General features: G+C 38.5%; 1 protein-coding gene across 4 annotated transcripts in view; it reads left to right on the forward strand.

Moving 5' to 3' along the window:
- The first annotated feature begins 6,262 nt into the window (after nucleotides 1–6,262).
- Nucleotides 6,263–20,370, forward strand: part of AGL (amylo-alpha-1,6-glucosidase and 4-alpha-glucanotransferase) — a 36,420-nt gene continuing 22,312 nt past the window's right edge. Inside the window, exons 1-12 of one of the 4 annotated variants that reach the window (XM_071750829.1) lie at nucleotides 6,263–6,556; nucleotides 6,965–7,111; nucleotides 9,258–9,468; nucleotides 10,313–10,479; nucleotides 10,919–11,122; nucleotides 15,519–15,700; nucleotides 15,928–16,039; nucleotides 16,322–16,442; nucleotides 16,610–16,712; nucleotides 16,804–16,901; nucleotides 17,500–17,639; nucleotides 19,289–19,476. In XM_071750829.1, the coding sequence (XP_071606930.1) occupies nucleotides 7,030–7,111; nucleotides 9,258–9,468; nucleotides 10,313–10,479; nucleotides 10,919–11,122; nucleotides 15,519–15,700; nucleotides 15,928–16,039; nucleotides 16,322–16,442; nucleotides 16,610–16,712; nucleotides 16,804–16,901; nucleotides 17,500–17,639; nucleotides 19,289–19,476 (1,608 nt within the window). In that variant the 5' untranslated portion in view covers nucleotides 6,263–6,556; nucleotides 6,965–7,029. Of the gene's footprint in view, nucleotides 6,557–6,664; nucleotides 6,872–6,964; nucleotides 7,112–9,257; nucleotides 9,469–10,312; nucleotides 10,480–10,918; nucleotides 11,123–15,518; nucleotides 15,701–15,927; nucleotides 16,040–16,321; nucleotides 16,443–16,609; nucleotides 16,713–16,803; nucleotides 16,902–17,499; nucleotides 17,640–19,288; nucleotides 19,477–20,370 lie in introns of those variants that run through there. The other 3 variants (XM_071750828.1, XM_071750826.1, XM_071750827.1) reach the window with 3 other exon arrangements.

Here is a 20,370-nt window from a genome sequence, read left to right on the forward strand (position 1 = left end):
AAACCTGCATCGAGTATAACTTAGAGATTTTTTTTTAAAAAAATTTTTAATATAAATACTTCCTTGCCTATCTGAGATGGAAGCATTGATGAAAAAATAAAAGAAACTGGTTCCCTATACCAATATAAGACAGGTCTGTACAGTTGCAAGAAAACAATGACAACCTGGCACTCTTCTAAAAGTCTTCCCTTAATTAAGTGCACAAAACAATTAAATCAATGGATAAAACTGGACTTGCTGACAAAAGCACTGACCTCTAGATGCTTCAATTTAAGGTACTTCAGACCTGATTACACAATTTGTAATGTAAAATTATGAGATTAATTGAAATCTAATACAATTCTCTCCCAGATACTGATCAGTTTCTTTGCCAGCTAACCTCAATTTCACCTCTGCCTCACAGCTTCTTTCCTCTTTCCTTTTGCTCAGACTAGAAGCTAATTCTCTTACACATTTTCATCTCTTCTCAAAGGTCCTTTCACAGCCCACTTCATATTTCCACTTCTTTCTCATCAGCTTTCTGTTTTTCTCCTTCATGGTTTAAAAATGCATTCTTTGTTCAGACCTGGTATGTGTCTGGGTTTGTGGCTACAAGCCACAAGTTCAAGCATGAGCAATTGTTCTTTAGGGATGATACATGATGGACAATGCTCTCAGTTGTAGCCACGTGCTAGGTACTACACACCCAGTATCCCTGCATGGAAACAATGTGCTGATGTTTAGGTATGGTCAGTGGAATGTTTGCAGGGATTTTTAGCTCTTCAGCAAGTCTTAGCTAAATCCATGCAGATACTTTCAAAGCTTATAAACTGGTCTATAACAGAACTGATAAAGGCAGATTCAACATATGAGAGCTGAGAAAAATAAGGGAGAGAAGATTGTTTCGTACCAAGTGAAGTGTAAGGTGACCCAGACCAGAGATGCTATGGAAAGCTGCCTCCTGCAAAACCAGATTAGTGCCTTGTCTCTGTGCAAGCCAGAACCTCCAATGAAGTTGCAAACTTGAGGGGAACCCACTGTACAGCACCAGCACTAACCCAATAAATATGGTGCTGACAAAATAGGAGGCAAAATATCAATGCTGCACTACTCTGTGAAGCTGTGATTCATTCTTCGACAAGAACCCAGCTGGAATGGAGAGACAGTGGTTTGCACAGAGGAAAAATACTCTAAAAACTAAGTGGCGGCAGCAGTACTTTGCTCCAACATAGAGCAATAGTTCCTAGCTCCTGTGTTCTCATGGGAGAGGCTGCCCAGTTATGGGAAAGCTCCTTCTGATCATCAATCCTAAGCTGAAGTCCATGGCTAATCAAAAGATCTGACAACATCAATAAGACAGAGTTTAACTAGGGACAGTAGTAGCATTTCTGTAGCTTTCTGGTAGAAGCATTTTGGGACGGTTCAGCTGTAAATGTTGAATTAGGTGCACTGATTTCTGTCTGGTAGAAGAAGATATATCAGGTTGAAATTTAGCTTTGTAGCATTTTGGTGCAAACCAGTCTTGCACCATCTTTCTGGCTCTTCTTGTTCATGTTTAACTTGGTGGTAGAATGCAAAACCTGGCGGAAAAGTGATTTGGCAAGGAGAAATGGGGAATTTATTACAAGGCATGAAGATGAGAAAGAGATGAAAATTAACTTTAAAAGCAAATGCTTGCTGAAGTCATATATTTGGAGAAATATTATCCTTCTGCAATCTATCACAGCATGGTAAACTCTTTAAATTACTGTTGCTTGGATTCTGTTTGTTCTGAAAGATTACAAAGTGGGCCCAAAGACCTCAGCATTGGCTTTCAGATAACCTCCATTTTTGTGGAGCTAGTATGTAGGGGTTTTTGTTATAAGATCAGATGCCAATTGTACACAACAGACACTGGTCCAATCAACTGTTCACCATTTGAGCTTAAAGAGCTGCTTAAATAAGTTTTAAGGGTTGTATTTTAATGGACCAGGAAAATATCCATGGCATTCTCACTATAGTTTGATACAGTTGGAAGAAGCATCAAAAAGGAAATATAGTGTGCAAGAGACACTCTACAAATATTTGGTTTTGAGGAGGAAATATAAAACTGAAACAGTAGACCTGCTTGATAAAACATCACTGTAGTTCCTACAGAATGGATACTCTGAAGTCTTATTTCTCAGTGTACCTCAATACTGTTAAGTGGAACAATTTACAGGAAGGTAATGATTCAACAAATTGGTGTAATATGCTCTTCTTGTAAAACAAAAATTGCCCCATACACATAGATTTATTTTATACTTAGCTAGGTTAAATGACACAAGAAAACCATTCAGACATTTAGCTTAATATTTTGTTTTCCAAGACATTACATTTGCAGATTATTATTATAAAACTACTGTGATACTGTAAACTAAAGAACAGTCAAATGTATCCTCATCAATTATGTGAAAAGCTACATTTAATAATAGTAAAATTTTATTCTCTTAAAAGAGAAATCCATTCAATTTCATAGTTTTCTATTAAAAGTAAACAGCAGTTTAACTTCATACAGAAGTTAAAGCAGAAAACATTGATTGATTGATTGAGGTCACACAGTAAAAGAATGGCTGAGCTCAGATTACAAACTAACAAAAATGTTTCTGCGATCCAAAACTTCATGATAACACTGGGTTCATCTTTGAAAGGACAAACCAACACTGCCAAGTAACTAGAGGAAAGGGCATCGACATGTTCAGTAAGAACAAACTGCATAGCCTCGTGTTCTAGCCTCTCCATTTCGCTTGATTATTTACTTATACAGTCTTTTTTTATTCCAGCCTACTATTTACTCCCTGCCTTTCAGTCTATTATAATATGTTTAGTTATTTAGAAGGATTTTTTAAAGGATAGGCTACAGTGTCAGTGTTCTGTCCAATATTTTCCCTTGAAAGTAGATTCCAAGGCAATATGTAAATTCCTGCTGAGCACATAATGTGTCTAAGAACTGTGCTTGTTTTCACCTACTGTATAGTAAAATCATAGAATTGGCTGGGTTGGAAGGGACCTCGGAGATCATCAAGTCCAACCCTTGATCCACTACCACTGCAGTTACCAGACCATGGCACTGAGTGCCACATCCAGTCTCTTTTTAAGTATCTCCAAGGACGGAGAATCCATTACTTCCCAGAGCAGCCCATTCCAATCTCTGATCACCCTCTCAGTAAAGAAATTCTTTCTAATGTCCAACCTAAACCTTCCCTGGCACAATGTGCCCTCTTGTGCCCTCTTGTCTTGCTGAGGGTTGCCTGGGAAAAAAGACCAACCCCCACCTGGCTCCAACCTCCTTTCAGGGAGTTGTAGAGAGTGATGAGGTCTCCTCTGAGCCTCCTCTTCTCCAGGCTGAACAGCCCCAGCTCCCTCAGCCCTTCCTCACAGGACTTGTGCTGGATCCCTTCACAGCCTCCTTGCTCTTCTCTGGACCTGCTCCAGCACCTCAATCTCCTTCCTGAACTGAGGGGCCCAGAACTGGACACAGGTGTGGCCTCACCAGCGCTGAGTACAGGGGCAGAATCACTTCCTTGGACCTGCTGGCCACACTGTTCCTGATACAGGCCAGGATGCCATTGGCCTTCTTGGCTACCTGGGCACACTGCTGGCTCATGTTCAGCTTCCTGTTAATCCAAACTCCAAGGTCCCTTTCTGCCTGGCTGCTCTCCAACCACTGTGTGCCCAGCCTGTAGCAGGACCTAACTCAGACCCTAGGCTGGAGTCTAATCAGATTGCAGAGATATAGTTTTAAAGAAAACATTTTTTTTTTTCAAAATCAGGTTTGCATTTGCAGATGAAATCTCCCCATTGGAAGACAAAATCTAGACAGAAGATGTGACACCTTTGAAGGTTCCTGTTATTTGAACAATAGCACAGAGTTAATTAATTCATTTGCCGGTCATGAGTGTGGGCCATTGTGGAAAACTGTGCTATCACGTTAAATTTGGTGAAGTCTCATATGTCCCACATACAGGCCAAAGGAATCTGCTTTAAATTTTGGTTAGTAGTTCAGTTAATGTTTTCTCTGTGGCTGCTGTTTTTTAGTATTAATATCAGGAGCTATCATCCTGGAATTTAAAAAAAAAAAAAAAAAAAAAAAAAAGAGAGAGAGTACTGTCATGCAAGTACTCTAAGTATATACACTCTGTACAGGCATAAGCATTATGGCATAAGTGTGATCTGACACCTAGTGAACAGACTCCCCAAAGTGTTCTCAGGACACTATGGGGGAAAAGTGTTCTGTGATACAGTGTTACAAAGAGAAAGCAGAATGGGGAGGAGTGCTAGGAAGGTGTTTGTAGAAGGGCTGAAGTATTCTGGTATTAATATACTTGAAAAAGTTGGAAAATTATTTCATCAAAATGACACCGATATAGTCTTCATTCTTATTTTGAAACAGCTATCAATCTTTTCCTGTTGTGGAATATCATATTGCATACTAAGAAACTGCAAACTGAAGACAAAATGGCTCTGTGAAATTCACCATTTAGATACCAGCATAGCAAATGCCATACATGACTGCTGCGGGCTGTGTCCTATGCAATATCTGCAATATTAAATGGCAGCACTTGTGCACTGATGTTTCTCCTGGTGTGGTCCTGATTCCTATACCTGCTGGAGCATCTTGTATTACCTATTTTGATGTATCTTTTTTACTGGGACATGTCCAATTCAGAGAATACCATAAGTGACAGGCTTCTCCTAGGTGCAAAGCACACAGGCCAGCAAACTGAGCAAAGAATAAGGGAGCTAGGAAAAACAAGCAAGAAGGGAGAATTCTGCTGGCCTTCCAGGACATATACTTGTAAAATAATCTAGATTGGAAGTATCTCAACTGAATCGTATCTCAGTGTCTCTCACTGAGGTGAATGTTACAGAAACTGCACAAACAATCAGAGGTGCTTTTACTTGGAATTTTTCACCAGTCTCTCTAAGTATCCTAATATTGTCAGCACAAAAGCTGACATATTCACTTACAAACACAACACAAAAAAAAAAAAAAAAAAAAAAAAAAAAGAGAGAGAGAGAGAGAGAGAAAGAGATGTGAACCATAACAACGAACAAACAGACTTCTTAAAATGCTTGGAGAGAGGAGCAGGTAAAGGGGTAAAGAAAAAAATCAGCTGAAAAAATCAGTTTCAAATGGGTGGAAGGGTTTCCATAAATTTCAAAGGCCTTTGCATTAATGGATAGTAACTGGATGAAGTAGGATCCTACTGGATCACTGTAGGACATGGTTATAAGAGTATGGATGAGGTGACTAGAAGTAAACAGTTAAGTCTAAATTGTTTTGCAGAGTCTTCTGAAACCCACAGCTTACCATTTTTTAAAACAAAACAAACCAACCAACCAAACAAATACAGTGTAACATAGAGACTGTAAACTGAGATGCACACTTCATGGTTTGTTTTTTTTTTTAAGCTTAGACCCAGGCAATAAAAATAGACTGACTTCTGAAGATGCAAGGCTGACCTTTATAGTGAGGTGCCAACAATTATTTCGGTTGTGAGAGGCCTGGAGCAACTGTCCCAGGTATTCCACAATATAAAGCAGTGGTAAAGGCTGTCTGGTAACTAGCTCAGATGACAGTATGCTTCAAAACAAAAGGGATGGGTTTTTGGTTAGATAGGGGTATTTTTATGCGTTGCTTTCTTTTTAACGCACTTTACCTCAAGGACAGATCCCCAGAGTTTGTAGTCTTGTCCAGATACTATATTTAGCTCTTAAACCCTAGCTGACACCATGTTTTTCCTAGCGCGCAGCCTATCGGAAGGGAGCCCTGAGGCAGGAGGGCGGGGAGGCTGAGGAAGCCCCACGGAGCGGCGTTTCCATCACCGTCAGGCGGCACGCTTCAGACAGCCTCCGAAGTCACATCCTTCTCAGCGGAATGCCCGTTAAATCACACAGAGCTTTAGTTTCAGGTGTCTGATCCCCCTCGGTGGGCGGTCTCTCCTGCCGGTACGCATAAGCCGTGTGTAAAGAGGCTGTGGATGTAAAGGCACGGGCAGAAGCTCAGCTACCACGTTGCGCCCTAAGAAATACCTGGGGTGCGCCGAGGCCCGGACTCGCGGAGACCTTAGCCCGGGGACGCAGAACTCCTCTGAAGTGATCCACCCCAACACCGCACGGTGCGTTCCCCTGGGCGAGGCGAGGCGGGGCGGGGAGGGGAGGGGAGGGGAGGGAAAGTGAGGAAAGGGGAGGAGAGGGGAGGAGAGGGGGCAGCCCGGCGGGGGCGGGGCGGGGGGCCCGGCCTTGCTTCCCCGCACCGCCGCCGGGGTGGGCCCTGCGCTCTCGCGGGAGCTGCGCCGGCGCCGCCCGTCTCCTTGCGCCGCCGAACCAATAAAGTTTGTTTCAAAAAAAAAACCAAGAAAAGGGGAGGAAAAAAGCGGTCGCACTGAATTCATCGCGGCTGCTGGCGACTGGGTGTGTGACTGCCCGCCCGGCCAGCCCGGGGCTGCCGCAGCAGGCGAGGGCGGACAGGGTGCTCCAGCCCCGGTTCCGCTCGGCCTCGACAGCCGTCGCCCTCAGCGGGGAGCTTCGCCTCCGCCGCTCTGCGGGCCCGCTGGTGAGTATGGTGGGACGGCTGAGGCGGGCACCGCTTCCCACAGAGGCAGGGCGCTGATAAGGGGCCTGGCGGTCACTCTCGGCGGGACTGGGGCGAGCGGGGAGAGTGACAGGTGTCAGGCTCCCTCCCCCCGCCCGGGGAAGGCTCGGGCCGGGGGCACTTCTGCGGCTCTGGCTGCGGGCCGGGCCGCGCTGTGGGACCGGGAGCTGCCGGCGGCGGTCCCCGGCCAGAGGAGGGCTGGGTGCCTGCTGACAGCTCCCTCGTACCCTCCTCCCTGCCCTGCCGCGCCTCGTCTCCCCGCTTCCTGGGGAATATGTAAGCGAGACCGCCGTGAGGCATTCTCGAACGGCCGTCGTCCTCCTGGGTAGTCGCCGTTGACCTGTTGGTTCTTGTGTTCCCTCCCGGCAGGGATCGCTTTTTCGTCCGCGAGTTGAGTTCCGTGGCGCGGGAGGAGTGGACAGACGGCTGCAGCCATGCCGAGCGCTAAGGAGACGCGGCTGCTGCACCTTAGCGAGATGGAGAAGTTGGACAAGACCCTCTTCAGGCTAGAGCAAGGTAGGGTGGGGGCTACGGCCTCCTCACTCTCCCCCTCCTTCTCGGCTAGGAGCCCCCGGGGCCGGGTGAGAGAAATGGCTGGGGAGCTCCCCACCGTCTTTGGGAAGAAAATTAAAAGGATTTCAGCCAGCAGTAGTGATATTTTTGTTGTTGTTTGGGGGGATTGTTTGGGTCTCTTTGTTTGTGAGGTTTTTTTGGTGTTTTTTTGGTGGAGTTGTTTTGGGGGTTTTTTGTTGGTTTTTATTTTTACTTTTTCCATTGTTTTCATATGAAACCATTTCTGACGTGCTTGCTTCTACTGTAGAGCTGTATGGGCTCCAGTCACAGTCGAGTCTGGCTTAAAAAATTCTTGAGAAATGAAGAGCAAATCGTCTAGGAGCCATCAGTCTTCATGGGAATGAAATGCAAGGCATTTTTTAGACAGGCCCTGCAGGGCATGACCTCCCCTTTTATAATCTGTACTTCAGTGACCCGAAAGAGCCCTCCTAAGTCAAGCTCTGCTGTAGTATTTATCTGCAACGTTCAGATAAATGTAACACTGCTTTAATATTGTAATTTTGAAATACACCAGTAATGCTGACTGAACCTTCCCTTTTTAATAAGAACTAACTCATTCTTCCATTTGTATAACTGTTGTTCAAAGACGTTGCACAGAAGTGAATGGTTATCAAACATTCAAAATGCCTCTGCTGGTAGCAGTCCCTCAGAGGGCAGAGCTAATTTTGAGTGCAGCATTCCTGATGTCAGTGTGACTGTTACAGGAAATAAGATATCAATGGCATATATCCCTGTACTCTAATTTTAGTAGTCCCTGTAATAAAATGTCAGGACAGTACTGAGAAGAGTGTACTTAACCTTCCAAAAGTGGTTCTCTCCATGTAGATTTTTTTTTTCTTTTGGCAATCAAATGAGCTTCATTCTACCTGACATTCATATCCTAAACTCGGTGCTTTACATGGTGGTTTTGGTGCAGTGGTGGCTATGTTAATACAAGAAACTGTGAGCTTGGTGAGACTTGCACTTAAATGTATCCAGACATTGATGTCCAATATTAGCTTTCCCATGATTTTACTTAAAAAGCAAGTGGATTTTTTTCACCTTAAGATGCTGGAACTTGCCATTGTTCAGATTTTTTTTATTATGCTTTATAATTCATTATCTGTGTGTTAATACCTTTCTCTTTTTACAAATACTTGGTGGTTTTTTTTATTCCCAATTTGGTAGCCTGCTAGGACTAGGTGTGTTACTATGTTTAATTAAATGACTGGCATGTAATTTAGTGAAAGTAGTTGTGCAAGTACTTATATCTGTTTCAGACACTCGAAATGACCCTGTAATTAGCTATGCACATGATGGTAGCCCTCATACCTGCAAATGGAAACCTATTCTGAAACCTGTTGACTTAAGTGAATTTTTCATATCCAACTGAACAGACTACAGTATGGGTTTAGGTTCCAAAATTTTAAATTAATTTTGTTTTCATTATCATGTTTTCGTTATATGAAGTCTAAATTGTTGGGGTTTTTTTCCTATGTCTGTGTGACCTACATTATACATACAAAACTCACTTTGATTTGTTGAGCTCTCCAAAAGTTTAATAGTGTGTTTGTATATTGTAGATTACACACATATGTATCTCATATACATGTGTTAGAAAGTTAAAAGCATAAGGAATTAAGTTTTGTGTAGTAAAGCCCTAATGGAGAATGAAGGGATTTGAAATACTGTCTTTGAAATATGTTTCTTTTTTTTTTCTTTTTCAAATATTTTCATGGGTCAGCTTAATATGTAGACCTGATAAACTTATGTATATTGCAATACTATATAAACCAAAATTGCTTAACTTTACATGTAGTTTGCTAATCATGATTTTTACTGCAGTTTGGTTTTAAGACTTTTTATATAGCAAAGGAGAACAAATTGGAAAGAGGCTATAGTGCTATGTAAGTGAAGGACTGTATGTAAAGCATGCAAAGAATATTGGGAACATAGACAGGATGCTATGGAGCTAATACCATTCTGCCAAAATTCTTGGCAAATATGTTGGTGCACTTTCTTTTTAACGTAATACCAAATTATGATTTGCAATGGCAGAGTAGAAATAAATAGTTGTCCAGATAAAGTGAGTTTTTCCTTTTTTCTTGAGGCTTTGAACTGCAATTCCGATTGGGCCCAACTCTTCAAGGCAAGCCTGTTACTGTCTACACTAATTATCCAGCTTCTGGAGAAGTCTTTGATCGCCACAAGTTCAGGACACTCTCATGGCACAATCCCACAGGAAAAGATGATGACTCTGACAAATACTGCAAGTTGGATCTCCAAATTTCTGGGTCATACCAATACTATTTCAGTCTTGGGTAGGTAAAATTCTATACTTGGGGCCAAATGCAGTGTTGTCCCCTTAGTTTACATTTTAACCTGAAGAAATCACTGTTAAAAAAAAAAACATTTTCTCTGTGCATTTTTCAAACTGCAACTATGAGGCCTGTCTGAATCTGCTAATGAAAGGCAGTGTCTGTGGTGGTTGTTTAATAATTTCTGATGCAAAAATGTTTTGGCAGCTGTACAGAACAAACTTGACAAGTTTTCTGTCAGTGTTGGAAAGGCAAGCTGTTTTTACAAAAAATTTTCAAAGTCATCAGCATTCTAAGTATCCAAATTATTTATTTATACTTCATTGACTTGTTGTTTTTATTTTGGTCTATTTTTGGCTTATTTTCTAGTACAAAGGGTATGGCTTCCTTTAGTTTCTCTTTTGTTTCAACAGAACAGGTGCAGAGGACAATGCCAATCTGCAATGATTGTAGTCTGGTATTCTTAGTTTCCAGAAGATGTGTGGTTAAATTTCCTCAGGTTTAAAAGTGCATGTTTGTTGGGTGTCTTCCTGAGAAGAGAGTTCCAAATGGAGGTCTTTGCATAAAAGACTGGCAGTCATACTTGCATTGTGTCTGTCCATAGCATAAAAGGAGGGAAAAAAAGTATCTTGCTTTTGCAGAGGATTTAAAGGTCTGTATTGCAATTGTATTCTTCTTGGGGAATTCTTCTGAGCAATTGGCAGAAGTCCAGTAGAGAGATGATGCCTAAGAGATGAACATTACCTCCTGCAGGTGCTCTGCAGACCTGTTCCCCAATTCTGTATCTGAAACCGACTGATAAAATTGGTATTTACTATAGCGATGAAAAGTTGGGTTTTTTTCCTAGAAATGAAAAAAGTGGTGGAGGCTACATTGTTGTGGATCCTGTTTTGCATGTTGGAGCCGATAATCACGCATTACCTTTGGATTGTGTTACACTCCAGACATTCCTCGCTAAGTGTCTGGGACCATTTCATGAATGGGAAGATAGGCTTAGAGTTGCAAAAGAAACAGGTAAGCCAATACATGTTTTAAAAGATACGTGGTTTTGTCTTATGATCAGAAACCAAAGTAACACTGAAGAGTTTCAGTGTAAACAGTTCATTTGTTGTTTTTTTTTTTTTCCAGACTAAATATTTACCACTGGTTTAAAGAGATTAAGGAAGTAAAAGTATCAAAATACTTGCAGAGATACCAAATTTCAGGGATTTCCTGATACAAAAAAACACTTTCGTGTTTTTGTTTTGATTTCAGATACACTTGGAAGTTTGTAGAGCTGGCAGGATGATTTTTAAAGATTATATTGTCGAATTTCAAGGGCAAAATTCCATAATAATCTATATTTCAAATGATTGCTTAAAGTGTTATAACTGTGATTTACAATGCTTTTTTTCAATTAACTTTGACTGAAATTTGTTCTTCTTATTAAATAAATGGCTTCTTTCTTATATAGGTTACAACATGATTCATTTTACACCACTGCAGAAGCTTGGACTGTCAAGATCATGTTATTCACTGGCTGATCAGTTAGAAGTAAATCCTGAATTTTCAAGCCATAATAAAAAGTGCACTTGGAGCGATATAGGAGCTCTTGTGGAAAAAATGAAAAATGAATGGAATATGCTTTGCATCACAGATGTAGTCTACAATCATACAGGTATGATTTTTATATGTGTTAATAACCAAATTGGCCCTATAATCACATTTCATCGTTTCCCTGAACTTTCTCTCCTTTAACCCATCTTTTAGCAATTTTAAGCAGCTTAGTTGTCTCTGTCTTAGAACCTCTGAAGTCCAGGACAAGCCTTTACAATTATAACTTGCATGTCTTCATAACAAACGTAAAATAATTTAATATTATTACTGAACAAATGAATAGAGCCCTTCTTAGAATTAATGAAGTGTGCATGTGTCTGTATTTTATCATAGGCTCATTTTTATGGTATATGATGTGCAGCTCCCACATAAATGGAGTCTAGATTATTAATTATTTGGTGAATTTCTTGTTAAACAGGGTATTCTTGTTGCTGCTTAAAAGTAACTGGTTAATTTCAATCTAACATGCAGACAACAAACAGAATAGGGACAAGCAATGAAGGAAATGTTACAGCTCAGTCTGTGGGGAAAGACTACAAAAAAAAAGGAGCTTTGTGTTTGGGGTGGGGTTTTTTTAAGCATAGATACACCAGTGCATTTGAAGACTTTCCTTAGTTACTTTTCATAGCTAAAGTTGTCTGTTGAGCTGATGAACAGTGAGTTTTCTTCAGTATGATCTGATGACACTTAAATTGCATTGCTTAATAATTTATGAGTTTGATTTCTTGGTTACTGTGTTTGTTTGTAAGTCAGTTTTCATCTTATGTTGTAGTCCTGAAGAACACAATAGTTAGCATTGTCGTAGCAGAAAATATAATAAATGGTTATGTATGTGAATGTTACAGTCCTTTGAGGCTTAAAAAATCCTAACCATGGATATCTATGAATTTCAAGCTTTATTTGCTTTAGTTCTTTGGTGTTGACTGTTGCCAAACATTCCTATCTAGTCAGTCTGCAATGCAGTGTGGGCCCTGTTTGCCTTACCTGTTGAAATGTTACTAAGTATAGTTATTGGCTATGTATCTGAGGAAATTTGGCTTTTAAATATTCTCCCAATTTTCAGATAAAAAATTTCTTGTACTTTACCAACTAACAGTCCTGTGTTTGTCACACATTTGAGAGCCTGTCATCTTTATACATTCTACCAAGGAGAATGTTTTTATGGACAGCAATATCCAAGTCTAAATTCAAAAATATACTTGAGAAGAAAAATGTCATATTATTACTTGGCTACATTTGTAAAAACATTTTCAAATTACATTCAGAGTTCAAATCTTCATTCGGGTGGATGACTAAACGTTTATACTGTGGTGAAAGGATTCTTAGAAACATCTACTAACAGAATAGAAATATTCAAATGACCATGGTCCTGAATTACATGATTAAGGAAGATATGCTTGATGGCTTTGTTTCCTGCTTTTAAACTTTTTAACTGATTGTTTCCCCTTTGTTGTGCTTATTGTCAAAACCTTTTGATTTACAACTGGTTCCAAACTTTGTTAAATGCCACATTTAGCGTAAGTGGAAATATGTATCAGAGATCTCTGCGTAAGCAATAATGTGGTGTGCCTGTGGCTGTAAAACATTTTGGGGACTTTCAAAGTAAGAAGATAGACAAATAATTTTGGTTTTGTGGTTTGGCTTTTTTTTTTTTTTTTTTTTTTTTTTTTTGTCTGCATCTTTTATAAGATGGCAATTTAACTTATTTATTTATTTATTTAAACAACCTTAACTGCTCATAGTTAAATGAGTTAATTCCTGCGTATTAGCATGGCTTATTTGTAAAACATGTTTCATAGAATTACTTGAAAATAAAAGACATGACATATATTCAGCTACCCGGAGCAGATTGTGGATACTTGTACATTATTATTAATTCTGCAGATGGCTGCATTAACAGCTTATGTTGTCTTGCATTATATCCTCTAATGCCAGTAATTCTAATAGCTCATGACCCTCAGCTTACAGTGCTTGTGTCTGCTGGCAGTTCTGTTCACCAGCTGAGACTGCTGTATGGAAATGTCCATGCTTCCCCTCGGTCCCTGCTGTAATGTCAGACCACTCACTTTCAGTGCTTAGCCAAGGGGCTTGGTTTTTACACTGGAATGGAGAGCAGATTGTTTGTACAGTGGAGAGTGGGGGGTGTCAGTTTTTGATGTTCATGTCTCTGGCAGTCTCTAGCATCTGCAGCCTGACTTTAAAAGCAAAGTAGATACATGTGCTAATGTTAAATATAGATACACATTTGACATGTTAGCCCAAGTATTGCAGATAACTTGCAAACCCTGTCTAATAACTGGGAAGATGTGCCCTTTTTGGGCTGCTGTTTTCTGTAGGGTTTTCAAACACCCTTTCTCTGGCATTTGCTTTCCAGCAGGCAACAGAAAAAGGAGAGTTGGTTTTTTTTTCCTCTTTAAAGCTTTTGGTATCTGTAGTAAATCATAAAGTCAGAGACTGAAATAAGTTGTATTTTCTTTATCTTTCAGAAGAGGCTACTATTATCTAATTGCAATTTAACACTTGAGTAGATCCTACTTGCAAGCACTTCACTAATCACATCAAATGCCACTGGTTCTCAGCTTTATAAAGGGCAGAAAAAAAGACCTAGTCTTGTGTAGACCATCACTACTCAACATTAAGTTTGTTTAATTTATGTAACAATGAATTGCTCCTTTGAAAAATGTGAACTTATTTTCTTAAATAAGAATAAATTGACTTCTAGAAATTGTTTTTTGTTTTACATCATCTTTAGTATTTAGCTACATGTATGCTTGAGTGTATCTTTTCCCTACCTGTAACAAATGTAACCAGAAGTGATGTTTGGGGCAACTTTTTTCTGCAGAATTAGGTTCCTTTTGCTGTTACATTGGCATTTATTGGATTGTCTTCTGATCAGAAAACATTTGATTCTTCATCAGAATTAGTGGAAGACCTTCTTTCTGACTTCCATTTTCATAAGACCTTTAGGCTTAAACGATGTGTTGCCTTTTTAGAATTAATTGTATTTACTCATGAAAGTCCTTTATAGTAATTATGGTTCTTGGTAGGTGAACAGAATAAGCTCATTTTGCTTTTTGGAAAAAAAAAATTCAGAAGTAGTATGTGTGTGTGTATAATATATATATTAGAAGGGGGAGGGAAGGGCACTGTGTGGAATCTGATTGACCTATAATGGCCTTTAACAGCCTGAGCTTATTACAGCTTTATGTATATTTAACGTAAGTATGGTGGTTTTAGCTGTAGATGGCATTTAAACCATGAAGACCTTAACTTCCACAAATGGTGTGACCTTATAAACGTGGAATTTTGCCATGTTCACAATGTTCTTGAGGTGGTAATGTAAGAGGTAGTTCAGAAGTGCTGTTCATACTGTACACTGAGTACATACACTCTGACATTTTCCTTTGAGCTTCTTAGAACTGAGCAAACTTGATTTTCCATGTTAATTGTTCTGCTATAATTTTGGACATGTTAATGTGTCTTTCTTCATGTTTCCAGTATAATAATTTGTAAAATATGTTCCCATGTGTGAAGTATTTGTGTGAAGTAATATTTTTTTACTAAGGCTGTGCTTTTTTTAAAATTTCAATTGCAGATTCATTCAAATAAATGCATTCAAATTATATTCAGTTTAGCTGTTTAGAACAGTTCTAAAAATGGAAATGTCTGTCTTTTTTTTTCATTGTTATTCTTCCAGAATAAAAATTCTCTACTACTTATACGTTTATTCATACTGTTCTATGCACACTGATTTCTGTATTAGAATGTTACACCCATTATTTTGGTCAGGGCTTCTCACCTTTTCTGAGTTAATTCTTAATATTCAGTACATCTTCTGGTGCTTGTTGATGTTATGGGGGAAGTTTAGAAAATAAACACAGAGTGTAGTGTTTGACCTGAACTTGTATTCCATTTGCATGCACACATCTTCCTGTGTTAGACTTTGTGCCGTTGCTTCCCAACTGCTTCCGATTATGTATACAACAGTGGCACAGTTTATTCTTTCTTAAAAGCCAATTTAACTACTTTTTTCATTAATTATTTCTATATGTGTGTACTCTTGATTCTCTGATTGTGTGTGCGTATCATCTGATAGGGTTAAGAATATTAAAAAATAAATAACTTGGCCCATCTTAAATCTTGGTTTAGCATGTAGGTTTGGTTTCCAACCAAAACTAGCTGACATTGGAACTGGTGGTTATATTGCATATCTTTATGTAACTAACAAAAATATTGCCCTGTAGCCTCTGTATTTGGTGCAAAACAGATGGCTATCAGCAATGCACACCTCAGCATAAGAAATATTTTATACTGGCATGGAAAAAGTCAGTTAAAGTGAAAACTGTCCATGCCATGGTACCCTAACTTCTTGGCATTGAGATATTTGCATAAAACAACCAAGTGTGCACTTGTGTGTTTACTTTTTTTTTCTTTATCTCCTCCCTTTCTTGAATAAGCAACTAACAGTGAATGGCTCAGGATGCATCCAGAATGTGGCTATAACCTTCTTAATTCTCCTCACCTGAAGCCAGCCTGGGTCTTGGATAGAGCACTGTGGCATTTGACCTGTGATGTAGCTGATGGAAAGTACATTGCTAAAGGGGTCCCTCCCTTGATTGAGAATGATCATCACCTGAATGTAAGTGAATGAGAACTAAGTATAAGTTAATTAGTGCTACGAAGAGTTGAATAAACCATTAATATTTCTGTGGTTCTGGAAATGCACAAGAAATGGTGTATGCTTTGCAGGTATATTTAAATAATCCTTACAACCCAGATTTTTTTCTGAACAATTCATGTGAGCAGTTAGCTTTTCTTAATTATAATAATTAACAACATTACTAACATAGTTTTTATTTTTTACAGTGTATCCGTAAAATAATTTGGGAAGATATATATCCAAAAATTAAACTATGGGAATTTTTCCAAGTGGATGTTAACAAAGCTGTGCAGCAATTTAGAACCCTTCTAATTCAAGGTAAAGGAAGGGTATGTTTCTGAAGCATGTGGATTATATATTTATAGTTCAAGAATCTTATAAGTAAGCTTAGCAATAAGCTGGCAAACAAATCTCATTTTTTGCTGTGAGAGAAATCTACTGCACAGATTTAAGCATATCCTCTGAGAGCTTTAAAGATCTTCTACCCCATCAAAGGCTTTACCTACCATATCTTACTTATGTTAAGGTTATATGAGTTGTATGTCTTAAATGTAATGCCTAATTTTACTTTATGAATACTCTTTTCTATCTTGCTCTTAGGCAAAATGAGCACAAAGTCTGATCCAAATCAACATCTTCAAATAGTTCAGGACCCTGATTATAGACGACTTGGCTGTACTGTAGACATGAATATAGCACTGGCAACATTCATACCACACAGGTATTGTATTGTTGATTAAAACTTAAAACCACGAGTTGAATTGCAAACCAAATAAGTGAAATTCTTTTCAGAGATGGGAAAAGTTGAATTTTCATTCCTTTTAGTTGTGTACTGCATATTTAAAAATAATTCTTAATTTTCTGTGCTTTCAATTTCCTTCTGATAAGCAATGGACCAGCTGGAATAGAAGAATGTTGCAACTGGTTTCGCAAGAGGATTGAGGAGCTGAATGCTGAACAGCACAGACAAACTACTCACCATCAAGAGCAGGTCTTAAAATTACAATTTTTTTAATGCTAAATTGTTTAAAACTGCAAACAAATTCAGGTGTTTCAATAATATGTAATTTAATCACTCCTAGGCTGTCAATTGTCTCGTGGGAACTGTGGTTTATGAACGACTGGCTGGCAATGGCCCTAAGCTGGGACCTATCACTAGAAAATATCCTTTAGTTACCAGGTATTTGTTTTGTTTGCTTGTTTGGCAACTATTGGAATCTAGGGCAAGCGAGTTCAAAGGTCATTAAAAGTATACATTTATAAGTGGAAGTGTATGTTTTCTTTCCCATGAACTGATGCTACTTAGTGAACTGTCTCTTTTAAGCAACAACATATCTGTTTAATAAACAAATGTGACTAGAGAGCATGAAACAATACATACAGAATTGTCATGGTTGGAAAAGACCTCTTAAGATGACAGAGCCCAACCATGCAGAGCACATTGAATGTTTACATAGGGCAAATTTCTCTTGTAGGCATAACAGTGGTGGAACTAGGAAAGCTTACACCTTTCATGTTTGATGTATTTGATGCCACTCATGTATCTGAAGGGCTAGAGCTTTAATCTTACACTGTCAGCAGACACCAAGATATGGCAACACCTGTCCCAGTAGTGTAGCAGCTGCTTTTTTTCTTCTTTTTTGCATCTGTTTTGTATACAAGCTATTGCAGATACTTTTAAACTCAATGAATTTCAGGTTAGGCTACCTCATGTGCTTGCTTTTGGCAGTGGGTTGGTGGTTTTGTCTTGTTTTTTTAATTGCCTGTCTATTCCATAGGTATTTTACTTATCCATTCAAAGAGCTAAATATGGAGGAAGAAGAAGCCATGATACATCAGCCAGATAAAGCTTGTTATTTCATGGCTCATAATGGCTGGGTTATGGGAGATGATCCTCTTAGAAACTTTGCAGAACCAGGTTTGTAAGCGAATTTATAATTGTTATAAACCTTTTGATATTCTGGCCAAAGCAAAGCCCTTTCACTGTTTTGGTTTTTTGGGTTTTTTGGGGGTTTTTGGGGTTATTTTTTGTGGGGTTTTTTTTTGGTTTTTTTTGGTTTTTTTGGGTTTTTTTGGGTTTTTCTGGTTTTTTTTCTGGTTTTTTTTCTGGTTTTTTTTTCTGGTTTTTTTTTCTGGTTTTTTTTCTGTGTTTTTTTTCTGTGTTTTTTTTCTGTGTTTTTTTTCTGTGTTTTTTTTCTGTGTTTTTTTTCTGTGTTTTTTTTCTGTGTTTTTTTTCTGTGTTTTTTTTCTGTGTTTTTTTTCTGTGTTTTTTTTCTGTGTTTTTTTTCTGTGTTTTTTTTCTGTGTTTTTTTTCTGTGTTTTTTTTCTGGGTTTTTTTTCTGGGTTTTTTTTCTGGGTTTTTTTTCTGGGTTTTTTTTCTGGGTTTTTTTTCTGGGTTTTTTTTCTGGGTTTTTTTTCTGGGTTTTTTTTCGGTTTTTTTGTTTGTTTGTGGTTTTTTTGTTTTTTGTTTTTTTGGGGTTTTGTTTTTTTTGTATTTTGGTGGTTTTTTTGGTGGTTTTTTTGGTGGGTTTTTTGGTGGGTTTTTTGGTGGGTTTTTTGGTGGGTTTTTTGGTGGGTTTTTTGGTGGGTTTTTTGGTGGGTTTTTTGGTGGGTTTTGGGGTTTTTTTGTGTTTTGTTGGTTTTTTGGGGTTTTTTGTGTTTTGTTGGGTTTTTTGGGTTTTTTTGGGTTTTTTAAACGCCTTCTCAAGCACGAAAATAACGTGTTTCAAGGGTGTTCTTATTCTGTTGCATTTCAGCTAATTGCCCTCTATTCTGGCAGACTGTTTTTTCCTTCAGTCACTGTCTTTAGTTAGTGTACCTAACTTCCATTACTGAAATTCCTGTCTTAATTAGTCTACAGCTTTTTGAGTGCTTTATACTTGTGTTATGCATTTGTTTTATGACACGAAGTATTTCAACTGAGGACATGAGCGCAGGAATTGCAAAATAAATGCATTTGGTTCTGCAAATGGCACTTAAGCAAGGTGTATGTTCAAAGAAAGCTCATATATAATGTGTGGGTATTGACTGCATCAAAAAGAAGACAAAACTATATGAAACTAGATGAGATGGAGGATAAATATTTTAATGCACACCAGAGTTATTTAGGGACTCTTTCACTTGAAGTGACCTACTTGCATAAGTACTTGAAATTTGCCTTACATCATCACAGTCTACTGTTAACAGAGGATAAAATTTTAAGTTATGGCTCTGGTTATTTATTTATAGTAACACAGCATGATGCTTTTTTGAGCTCAGCCAGTATAAACAACTGAACTACTGACTTTGTTCATTGGTTTGTTGTTTTGGGTTTTTTTCATCAAGTACAGTTTTTATAATACTTGGAAGTATTAAAAGAAATTTCATGTCAATCTGAAAAATTATTTCAGTATCACTACAGAAGTTAAATATTTCCTTGGAGTAGTATGAAATTATACATATGGTTATTGTTAAGACTTCTTATTCTTCACAGTGTTCTACTCTTCAACAATAGAAAGCTTAATACCACATTTTTATTTTGGTATATATTTTACACTATACACTAACATTAATTTATTTTTCTTACAGGTTCAAACGTTTACTTGAGAAGAGAGCTTGTTTGTTGGGGAGACAGTGTGAAACTGCGTTATGGTAATAAGCCTGAAGACTGCCCATACCTCTGGGCACATATGAAAAAATACACTGAAATCACTGCCAAATATTTCCATGGTGTTCGTCTCGACAACTGTCACTCAACACCTATTCATGTAGCTGAGGTACGCAAAGTGTCTGTTACAAAGCAGTTCCTGTCTGTGAAAAAAAGTCCTGCACTGTTGCTACAAAATATGCAGGATCAACGTGGCAGAGTTCAGGTCTGAATGAACCTTCCTCACAGCATAAGCAAGGTTTCTTGACGGATGGTGTTACATATCATTTCTCCTACTTGAAATAGAGTGGGGTAGCTTCTATTAATCCACAGCAGCTGAGAAGTTGTGCAAGCAGGTGGACCTGGTTAACTTTCCTTCACATAGCTGTGGACTTAGTGCAATGAGTGCGGGTACCCATTGTGTCAGTTGTAGCTGGGATCATTGCCAAGCCTTGGTTGAAAGTCTCAGTGTTTCTGTGCCACATATATTTTGCTATTGATGAATTAAACAGGAAGTGGTTTACTTCCCATAACGCAAAAGTTGGTAAAGAACGCCTGCCAAAAATTTAGCCTGGCAGTCTTACTGCTAAGATAAGTGCTTTTTGCTTACCATGGTGCTGACATCCAGAAAATGTACTTATCTAGTAAGTTAGCTTTAAATAGATTTGAGTAGTGCAGCTTATTAGTGCTTAGTCATAGTTTCAGAGCTTACCTAAAGATATGAAGGCCTCTAAAACAAGTTGACTTGCACACAGAAAAGTTTTAAGTAGTTCTCAAATCCATCCATTTCAAAACTACCATTCTTTCATTTAATAGTAGCTTTTTTGGAATTGTAATTTTGAAGGCTTAAACTGAAGGTCCTCCTTAGAGTTTTACCTTGACAGGTATCTCTCTTACTCTGCCTTTATTCTTGCATTTTGAGCAACAATTTTTGTTTAAAACCAACAAAGTTGTAATTAGCTCCACATTCTTCAGAGAATTTCTTAGAATCACTCAGTCAGTTAATAATCTCTGTAAAATATAA

Source organism: Heliangelus exortis, chromosome 8 (genome assembly GCF_036169615.1).
Source record: "Heliangelus exortis chromosome 8, bHelExo1.hap1, whole genome shotgun sequence".
Taxonomy (NCBI): domain Eukaryota; kingdom Metazoa; phylum Chordata; class Aves; order Apodiformes; family Trochilidae; genus Heliangelus; species Heliangelus exortis.